We start from the raw sequence: 11147 nt of genomic DNA, 5'->3' as shown, positions 1-11147 counted from the left end.
GTTTTTTTTTGTGTTATAATCTTCTTTACTGGTTGCTTTTCATCGTTCGAGAACGCACAAACTTAAGTCGGAGATTTCTTTCACCTTCTTGACCTTCATTTTAATCTTCTGAGATGAAAAACGACTGTTTTGAAACACGTTTCGCGTGTGTGCTGCTTGCGGTCACCCAGAAGCCTGTTGGTGGCCAGGAGTTCAACTTTGCTGCGCCTAGGTTATTTACCGAAGAGCGATCTAACTGCCGCTTTGCAGGGACCAGGAGGCAGGCAGGTAGACGCGGAATCCATCGTTTCACGAGCACATCAGAAGGTTGGTCTGAGTAATGACGGGTTCGAGTATTTGGGGTACGTTCAGCAGGTTGGTGCTGCTCCCTTTCCTAGCGCCAGGCGCCTTGATGTTTGTTTTGGCTCCTGCTTCCCTTGCTCATCCACAGCCATGTCAGATTTTGAAAAGGATAGGACATACAGTGAGAGTTGGGGCCCTAGACCTTCAGCCCCGTGTAGTGAGGCAAAATTCTTCCAGAAGAAAAGGTTTCAACTGGGAGTGGGATGCAGATCGAGAAACAGGCGACAATGGGCTGGAATTAATCACAAAAAGTGTGCATGAACATGGCTTAAGGGGCATTAAGACTAGGGGCTCAGTGAATAACCAACATAAAGGTGCCAAAAGTATAAACATGTTCAAAGAAGTGGAAACTGAGAGAATGTTTCTACCAAGAGACTCTGTATTACTTGCTATGGAGACCCTTAACCGACTGCCAGGTCTTTTACCATACAACTTGTCGTTGGAGATGGTGATGGCTGTTGAAGCAGGTCTTGGGGAATTACCAGCCTTCTCTTTTTCTTCTTCCTCTGCACCTGTGTGTACCGACCCAGCGTCTTTCCTCCAAAGTGTTTGTCACACTGTGATTGTTCAAGGAGTTTCTGCTATATTGGCATTTCCTCAAAACAGAGACGAATTGGTGAAGTTGGAATTTATATCATCTTCACTTCAGATTCCAATCATTAGCGTCGTTCAAAAAGAGTTCAAACGACAGAGTCAGGTATGCATCTTTTTTCTTCTTCTTTCATAGCATGCACTGTACACTTTTGTGGGCCTTTTTAGCTTTTGTGAGCTTTTATACAGTTGAGGGGTATTTTGAAAGCATTTTTTTTCAGCACCTTGGAGAGTTCTACTATTATTGTTTCCTTGTCACTAGCATCAGTTTACATTTTTGTTTTTTTATTTACAACAGTATGTTAAAAACTGTGTGCCAGTCATTTATAACATTAATGTGATTTATTTGCATTGGCAGCATTTTGTGAGAGTAAGTTTGTTGCACACTGCATGGCCTCAACAGCTACTGCAGCATTTCCTGTAATACAACAGTTTTATTAATACCTAAGACAATTAATATTCACAATTATATAAGGAATAAGGAATCAGGGAGTCACTAGGAATCAGGATTCCCCCAAACTAAGTGCCTATTATTTAAATACACTTGTTGTGCACATTTTGCCTCTTTTAGGATATATTTATATTTTCACTGATGTATGCACAAGATGTCTGTTTCATAACAAACAATAGTTCAGTGTATGAGGTTGTAAACTTGTCCTCAGTCCACATACAGTTTGTGCTTTTGTAAATCAGGCCTGTCCATGTGATGTTTAGTAAAATTCCCCACAGGACATGTTCTGCCATGTCAGATCATTTGAAGTTAGCACCATCTTCTGGTTAGGCAGGTCTTTGATTGTATGTGTTCAGGAGAACGCTAGCCTAGTTTGAATTCAATACATTTACTGGGTTACCAAAAAGCTCTGTGAGTGTTGGATCAAGTTTGTTATTGATCTTTGGCATTGTCTGTTATAGATGCAGTGACACTCCCTGTTTACAGTGGTAACTTGTATTTGAGGTACATGAAGAAAAGTGCAAGATTTCTACAGTAACCCCCACTTTAAGATTCCTGCTGAATGCATTCTGTCTTGTCTCCAGTGTTTATTCGCCTTGCAGCAAAAGATTTATTATACACAGATGAGTGCCATGTGGATAATATAATATTAAAATGATTAACTCTGGGATCTCAGAGGGTTTTAGCATTACCATCAAAGCAGCAGGTATATCATCAAAAGCCATTAACCTAAAAATCTAAAGGCATCTGTGAATGGTCTAGTGTAATGCAACTTGGTCTGATAAGGGGCTGTGAGCCAGAGAGTCAGGACACGCACCCAGGAAGCTTGCGTGTGTCATAACATGGCATGCAACACAACCCTAACATGATAGTTAAAATTGATTATTTGCAAACATAATGTTAAACATATGAAGAGAAGGCAAAAAAGGGAACAAAGCATATGGAGGATATCATAAATTTACAACATAGAATTTAAAAAAGTAATATATTCTTTCATTCTATAACTCAAATTCCATAATGAGGTGGCTATGAAATCTTTAATCTTTATGCCTTAAAGTATTAATTTAAAGGTTAGACATGGTTACTTGATCATGAAAATATGGTCAAGATGATTTTAATCAATATTTTGCATAGTAAATCAACACACTGCAAAATCATCTGTCTTACTCCAATAAACATTGTTTGATATTTGATAAGCAGTTAATGTCAGATTGTCGTAGTACTATGTTGTGAAGCACTGTGAAAACCCCAGCAATTAATTATTTTTAAAATGAATATGCTACATGGGCAAAATTTATTTTCCAGCTGTTTATAAGAGGTTTGAAGTATTAATGTATGTCAATCACATCTATCACAATCCAAATTTGTCTTCAGAAGTGTAGTGCATGTCAAACATGTCCCTTGTCCCCTGAATGGTGTAAATTGAATGACAGTCATGGTGAATGTTTACCTTAAACATTTAGACAGGGACACCCACAGGTTAAGTCAACTCAGCATGATATAGTTGTGCAAAACATTAGAAAAGTAGTTACAGTTCTCCAGCAGGCTGAGTCAATGGGGTATTCTTCATGATGACCTATAAATCTCCCTTTATTTTGGAATAAATCTGTGAAAACATTTCCTTAATCAGTGCCTGTTTTATACTGTCACTTAAAATAGCCTGCCAGGAAAGCTAAGAAGATCTTTTAAGCATTTCATAGACTAACCGTTCTAACAGTTGTTAGAAGTACCGATATTTAACATCCACCAACTGTATAATGCACATGACTTTTGTGAGGCCTACGAAGAAATCAGCCTAATGTTAATGAGGTATTTATTTGCTCCTCGACACATGTGTGTCTATTGGATGTGTTCAACACGAGCAATAATTCACTCCCATTCCCACCCAACAGAACTCCCTCCATTTCCAGATGGCCATGCAGAATCCTCCAATTCCTCAGGCAGACCTAATCTTCTCCCTCTTGTCCATTAATAACTGGTATGAAGTCAGTCTCATAATGTGCCAAGAAGTGAACATTTCCAGATTTGTGTTCCTGCTCCGCAACAATTCCAGATTTCACCTGGGAACAGTTGTTAACATTTCTACCAACAGCAGCAACAAAAGTGACTTGCAGGCATCCCTGCTGGGTCACCTGGAATCTATCAAGGACTCTACATCCACCATAGTGACTTTTGGGTGTGACATCCGGGACATAAGAAGGATCTTTTTGACTGTGGAAAAGTTTGGTTTAATGCTGCCAGACTACCACTGGATTTTAGGTGACTTCCAAATCGTAGAGGAGTTAAGAACAGAGGGGCTACCACTGGGACTTCTGGCCCACGGGCGAATGGGGCAGCCTTCTCTAGACCACTATGTCCAGGACACTTTAGAGTTTGTAACAAGGGCTGTTGGATCAGCTGCCTTGGTATCTCCAGAGCTTGCCCTTATTCCCGGAATCACAAACTGCATGGCAATTGAAGGAAAAAATCTCACGTCAGGAAAATATCTTTCGAGGTAGGTTCCTTTTATGCATGACCTTACGCTTGCGTCCGGTGTCTTCATTTCAAGCTGCATTTGATGCATCATTTAATTTTGCCAAATCATGCCTGTTCTTTTGCCTTAAAATTTGCAGCTTTGCAGTATGCCACCTGTCTGTATAAATGGCTGACATTTAAAACTTCTATCTATGCTGTAGAAATTTGTTATTTAGATGCCATTTTTATTAGTCATATATTAATTATATACGCAGTAGCTTAGAAACCAATAGCAGGCTGGGGGTCAAATCCACATACATCTTGATTGTGACCAAATTATATAACTATTACTATTATAATAATAACTAATATAAAACCTATTCAGCACTCACACATTCCAGATTGTAAATAAAACACTGTGTTAGCCTTAAGTTAAAAAAAATGTAAACGCATATAACAAACTATAATCAGACTTCACAGTTTGGTGAAGCAACATCAAACTATTGTGAACTGCCCTGGGGCAATGCCTTTGGCCTGTCTGCCTGCCATCACATATGACCTGGCAAAAAATAAAATGGTCGACAATTGACTGTCATGAATAAATGAAAGCTACCTATCTTTCTGACGTAAGGTCACCTCAGAAAAACTACACAGAAATAAAACTGGCCACAGTACCTTACTTGAGATGTAGAATGCAATTTCAAACATCTTATAAGGCTGGATATTTCTGGATTTTTATACAATGAGGGAAGTGTCAATAAGCTTAGAGTGTTCAAAGTCTCCTGAAATATAATGTGGCACTGTTAGATATGTTTCTATATGGGGACTTTCATTCCAATGGAGAAGTACAGCATTAATCTCTAATACCTAAAAGCTGTGTGACATTAAAGATGTAATGGTTTCATACAAACTCTGAATGACAGGTCACCACTGAATGGATGCCCACACATCTTTAAAAGATCATCTTCTACATACAAAGGGAAAAACTAGTGGCTGATGTTCAATTTTTCCCTTTCTTGATAATCCTAAATGAGAAGAACAGCAACAAACTGATAGATACAAAGTATTTTCATAGTGAGTACAGAGAAATCTGATGGGAGAGGAAAACACAAGGAGATGTAGTGCAAGACACTGTCTAGGTAGTTAACATAGTCAGAAGGCAGCATGTCAACTGCATGGTGTCAGCTAACACTGGCTTTTCCTGTCCAACTGCCACAGCCTTCATTGTGGGTGCTCATTGCAGATTTAACAAGTGTTTAATTCTGCTTCTGCTTCTGTTTCTGCTGTTTCTTTATCCACAAAGCTGAAAACGTAAATGCCACATAACTGTAGAAAGTTTAACAAAGAAAGAAGGAAACGGCAATATTTCTAACTGGGAACTGCCTTGTGTTTTTATGTGCTCCAGATTCATGGCTAACACATCCTTTGATGGTGTAAGTGGCTACGTTCATGTTCTGGAAGAATCTGTCATTACCTCTGAAAGCTATCACTTCATCTGGAACCTGCAGCATGATCCAATTGGGAACCCCATGTGGACCCGGCTGGGTAGCTGGAAGCAGGGCAGAGTAGTAATGGATTATGGATCTTGGCCCACCAAGAAGCAGTCTTACCCAGGGGGTGACTGGAGACATTCCACACGGATGCACTTGCGGGTGGTAACCCTCGTCGAGCACCCTTTTGTGTTCACGCGTGAGGTTGATGAGGACGGCCTGTGCCCTGCTGGGCAGCTTTGCCTTGACCCACTGACAAACAACACAGACCTCCTGGACAGCCTCTTCCAGGGCCTGCAGGGGGGCAATGACACTGTGCCCATGGAGCTGAAGAAGTGTTGCTATGGCTACTGCATTGACTTGCTAGAGAAGCTGGCCGAGGACATGGGCTTCAACTTCAACCTCTACACTGTCGGGGATGGAAAGTATGGTGCCTACAAGAATGGCCGCTGGACGGGACTGGTGGGTGACCTCATGAGTGGGGCGGCGCACCTGGCTGTCACCTCCTTCAGCATCAACTCAGCCCGCAGCCAGGTGATCGACTTTACCAGCCCCTTCTTCTCCACCAGCCTGGGCATCCTGGTCAGGACGAGGGACACAGCTGCGCCTATCGGGGCCTTCATGTGGCCCCTTCACTGGAGCATGTGGCTGGGGATATTTGTGTCTCTGCATGTAACGGCAGTATTTCTCACGCTGTATGAGTGGAAGAGTCCTTTCGGGATGACTCCAAAGGGCAGGAACCGGGACAGGGTCTTTTCCTTCTCCTCAGCACTTAATGTGTGCTATGCCATCTTGTTTGGAAGAACTGCCGCCATTAAACCTCCCAAGTGCTGGACAGGTCGATTCCTTATGAACCTCTGGGCTATATTCTGCCTGTTTTGTCTGTCCACATACACAGCCAATCTTGCTGCTGTAATGGTTGGGGAAAAAACCTATGAACAGCTCTCAGGTATACATGATCCTAAGGTAAGGGCACTGTTTTGTTTATTTTTTTTATGTTTTATTATGGCTCAGGGCCAGATATGATGTCAGAATTAGTTCAAAATCCTCTAGTACTACTAATGGTAATGGTTCTCTTCTTTAAGCTCCACCATCCATCACAAGGTTTCCGTTTCGGGACTGTTCGCGAGAGCAGCGCTGAGGATTACGTGAAAAAAAGCTTCCCTGAGATGCATGAATACATGAGGCGATATAATGTGCCTGCAACACCAGATGGAATAGACCACCTCAAGTAAGTCATAATCCTTCCCAAGCAAGGATTGTTCAAGGCCTCAGTTATATAAATGACAGAATATTCTATTGTGGTCTACCATGCCATACATATCTACTACTATTGCCTATGATGTAGATATTGGACAGTAGAAAAAGCAAAAAAGTTATCCTGGCACTAAGGAGCAGCTATAAAACAAGTTATTTGTCCATATAGACCTATGATATGACTAGATACTCATTAAAACATGCATTTATATGTATAGAATAGAGTTTTGGAAACGGCATCTGCAAATAAAATTCTACTTAACTGATTGCATCACCTGAAAATGTATATGTCCACTCTATTTTGGGTGGTATAATTGTCAGATTTGCCATTTTCATCTTTCACAAACTGCAGTACTTTGAGGCTGTCCCTCAAATCACACCACATAATGTATTTTATCAATCCCTCAAACAGCAACAGCCATCACAGATTTCAGTACCGCTTTTATTTTTTCTTAAAATACAACTGTAAACTGTGTTTCCAAGATAAAATTCCTTTGAAACTGCACACGACAAACTCAGTTTGTGACATATAGACTCCTTTCTGCCATCTAAGCATGCAGACATATTATACACATTAAACTCCACAGTATGTTGTCCGTTCAAAGAGCATATTGATATTACTTGTAATCAGAGATGTGCTTCACAAAACACCACGTTGCGCTTCTGCAGAGAGGGTTGACAGTTCATAAATTAGCTGTTTGAACTTTGAAATACAGTTTATGTGCAAATAAAAAATAATAACAGTCATGTTCCTCATGAAATTCCAGAGAGGACCCACAAAAACTAGATGCTTTTATCATGGACAAAGCCCTCTTAGACTATGAAGTGTCTATTGATGCTGACTGCAAAACCCTCACAGTGGGAAAGCCATTTGCAATCGAAGGCAAGTAAATCAGTGGTTCTACCTTTAATTCTGTAATAATATTATATTCAGTACCAAATAGTTTTGTCTCCAGTCCTAAAATGACTAAATAATTGAGCCTTAAAATTACTAGAGGTTTGACTGGATTGTATGAGAGAAACCATATGCATAATCCCTGCATTTGGATTTGAAATATATTGTAACTGTCACAATATTTACATACTGTAGTTAATTTTACTACAGGGTTGTTCAGCATTAATATATATGAACAACACCCACAGGCTATGGCATTGGTCTCAAACAGAACTCCCCTCTGACTTCAAATATCTCAGAGTTGGTCAGTCAGTACAAGTCTGATGGGTTTATGGACATGCTGCATGATAAGTGGTACAAAGTGGTGCCCTGTGGAAAAAGAAGTTTTGCTGTGACAGAGGTAAGAGAAGCAAATAAAAACCAGTGGCACTTTGTTCTTTACATCACCTTGTAGCAAGGCTGAGACTGGAGCTTTATGCTCATCCTTCTGGATAATCTGAAATACGTTTTGTGCTCATGTCCAGACTTTACAGATGGGGATCAAACACTTCTCAGGGTTATTTGTAATGCTGAGTGTAGGAGTTGCCTTGTCTCTCGTCACCACTATTGCCGAACACATTGTCCACCGCTGGGTCATACCCAGAATGCAGAGAAGACCACAGCACAAATACTGGCTTCACACAAGTCAAGTGAGTCCATGTGTTGTCTTTTATAGCTATAATCAAATTTCATACCAATGACAGATCAATAATTGAAAACTGATTTGTTTAAAGGTACCATATTTATAATAGGTGTTACTCCATGTTCTTTTTTAATAACAACTAATATGATTGTTCTGTCAGAGATTACATCGAGCTCTTAACCCAGCCTTCAATGAAGAAAAGTTATCGACAATTGTGAAACCAGAGAAAACGTAAGGGGCTCTTATTACACAGCTTGCACTGACATATATTTATCTACCTGCTTATTGGCACTGAAACCTATAAACAAATTGATTATCTTTACACTGCAAGTATGTGTTAAGGTTTATCATGGACATTCCATTGTTTCTCTTTATTACAGCATAAAGATTTTCCAATCATGCTTATTCATTACCCATATAAATATCTACCCATATAAATATCTCCAGCTAATAGCATGCAATATCCCATATGGTTTGAACAGATGTTGAGTTCATTCCAAATTCAATTTCAGACTCAATGTCTGAAGTATGTCTGTTTACCAATTTGGATAGATTACCTGGTCAAAATCAAATTACTGGGTGAAACTCTCAAACATTAGTTTATTTGTTTCTCAAAGGCCAAATATTGCAAGCTGTGTAATTGGATAGCTTGCAAAACAGCCACTACATTTGTTGGATTCCATATCTTGCTGAACCAGATTTTCATGGAGAGAGATATTCATGAGAGCTTTGAGTTTGCAGACACCAGAATTTGCATCCTGACAACTGAAATATTCTTTTATTTCTTGACTCTACAAAAAGGTGCAACCTTGGAAATAACCAACAAGCTCTGTGGAATGCCTCGGAGAATTGCACACAACGGCATCTGTCCAGCCAGGAGGGGCAGCAGAACGACCTGGACTGCTTCCAGTGCAAAGAGCCCCCTCCCCCGCAGGCGAAGAGGCAGCTCCCTCTACAGGCCGCATCCAATGGGAAAACAGACCTGCTGGGCCTTGCATGCAGCCCTGTAGTGCAGGAGCTGTCAGACCTAGAGACCCAGATTCAGATCATCAAACAGCAGCTGCAGCTGGCAATCAAAAAGAAAAAGGAACTAGAGCAGTATCAGCAAACAAAAATGGCACCCGAGCCCTAGAACTATGCTGACTCGTTTTGGGGCTCCAGACATGTGCACTGCAGAATTCAAATACTTCGACCTAATGATCAATTTTTTAATTTATTTATTTATTTATTTGTTTGTTTGTTTTTGTTTGTTTTTTTTGGGTTTTTTTGCTCAGCACGTTTTTGAAAAGGGCAGTATTATTTTTCACTTTTTAACTCCTCGAATTCATATTTCTTTTGGGCCAATTGGAAGGGTGTTGAAGATGGGCTGGGAATGGACAGTTGGCTACACCAAACATTTCCCAGATCTTTCATTTTAACTGGTACTGTGTATTTGTGCAGGACTGCTGTCAAGGCAGTGTGACTATCGATGGAGAAAGTGTTCTGTGTATCAAAGCAACAGCTATTAGCTGTTTATATAAGGTTTCAAAGTATGATGTATGGTATCACCTCCTGTATACTGATATAAAACACTAAACCATTTTACTGAAGACAGCATGACAGCTGTCTCATGGGTTGCAGAGAGAGTTTTACCATGAAATGCTACAGGGTTCTGAGTATATTAATTAAAAAGAAGCTTTGAAATACATTTGAAATTTGTGAAGATGGATTCTGTTATTAATTTGCAATGCAACTTGTAAGGAGGATTTAGTTTTGATTTCATGCTATAAAATAATGCAGTTCATAGGCAAGATTTACCACCGTAAAACACAAAGACTTCAGTTTCTGCAATGAATGAAAATGGTCTACACATTGAGGATCTTGAAGCGGCCTTGCCACAGTTATTATAACAATGACTGCCTGGGTGGATTTTAAGGCAACTAGAGCATTTCAATGGTGTAACATCTAAAAGCTAGTGCACATATTCCCTTTTGGATATGTAAGCAGCTAAGATAGTCTTCTTGAATTCAAATGATATATCCAGCAAAAAGAAAATACTTTGACAGAATGATGTTTGTACAACATGCACTGAAACCAATCATATTAGTATCCAAATGAAACGTTCTGCATATTATTCCTGTGATGGTTCAGTATATATTCAATTCACAAATTACATAGACTTAAAGCTAAGGCTCAGAGTCATCAACACTGAATTTGAAATCAGCCAAAACCCATTTGGTGTACACAGAGGTATGAGCTGAAGCCACTCAGCTCATAGGGTTATGGTTACTGGTGTTCTCCATGTGGAATAGCACACACCTGGCTTTAGTTCTATACTGTTTCTGTTGAGGTGTGAGCCTGCAGGCTATGCAATAAAGCTATGCAAAGGACATGCAGACCAGGCTTATTGCAACTAGGGACACATAAAAAACATTTAAAAGCCTGCTTATAACTGAATGCAGTCACCTTCAAAAGAGCATAAAAATCTTATCTGCAGTAAACAAAGTCTTAAACCATCTCTTTGGAACACATTGATTTGACTTGAATTTGATTAACATATTAGAGAACTGAAAAATAATGGAAATAATCATATCATTAGTCTATACTGTGTTCATAACTGGTCAATTTCTGAATGTAGGACCACTACTGACTTGGGTAATAGACATTAATATTGACATTGTAGTGGTATGGTTGTGCACAAATCCAAAGTCAAATGTAGTTATATAGCACTTTGTACAACAGCCATCGTCTCAAAGCAGCTCTACATATGTCTGTGTCCAATTCCCCCAGTGAGCAAGCCAAGGGTGACAGTGGCAAGGAAAAACTCCCTAGAGCATGAGGAAGAAACCTTGAGAGGAACCAAGACTCAGTGAGGGGGCATCCTCCTCTTGGTGACAATGGACATTCCAATAGCAAATATAAACAATAATGAGCAGAATAAATAGAAAGAAAAAAATTGTTTGTAAAAAATGTGGAGAAAACTGATGTTACTGTACTATACATGCC

General features: G+C 39.8%; 1 protein-coding gene across 1 annotated transcript; it reads left to right on the top strand.

The window, feature by feature from the left end:
* The first annotated feature begins 319 nt into the window (after positions 1 to 319).
* Positions 320 to 9710, top strand: grin3a (glutamate receptor, ionotropic, N-methyl-D-aspartate 3A). Its single transcript, XM_027010377.3, has 9 exons — positions 320 to 1039; positions 3277 to 3878; positions 5244 to 6294; positions 6414 to 6559; positions 7353 to 7468; positions 7729 to 7880; positions 8005 to 8169; positions 8323 to 8393; positions 8964 to 9710. The coding sequence occupies exons 1-9, from the start codon at positions 320 to 322 to the stop codon at positions 9292 to 9294; spliced, it is 3354 nt and encodes a 1117-aa protein (XP_026866178.3). The 3' UTR covers positions 9295 to 9710.
* The last annotated feature ends 1437 nt before the right edge of the window (positions 9711 to 11147 follow it).

This window comes from Electrophorus electricus, chromosome 19 (assembly GCF_041902795.1).
Source record: "Electrophorus electricus isolate QZ-2024a chromosome 19, ASM4190279v1, whole genome shotgun sequence".
Classification (NCBI taxonomy): domain Eukaryota; kingdom Metazoa; phylum Chordata; class Actinopteri; order Gymnotiformes; family Gymnotidae; genus Electrophorus; species Electrophorus electricus.
This window is presented reverse-complemented; position numbering and strand designations above follow the sequence as displayed.

Excerpts from the sequence above, each read along its gene's own strand:
- grin3a (XM_027010377.3), top strand. The coding sequence starts at position 320 with ATGACGGGTTCGAGTATTTGGGGTACGTTCAGCAGGTTGGTGCTGCTC. Across the intron at positions 7,469-7,728 it reads AAAGCCATTTGCAATCGAAG|GCTATGGCATTGGTCTCAAA; the intron begins GCAAGTAAATCA and ends CAACACCCACAG. Across the intron at positions 8,170-8,322 it reads ACTGGCTTCACACAAGTCAA|AGATTACATCGAGCTCTTAA; the intron begins GTGAGTCCATGT and ends TTGTTCTGTCAG.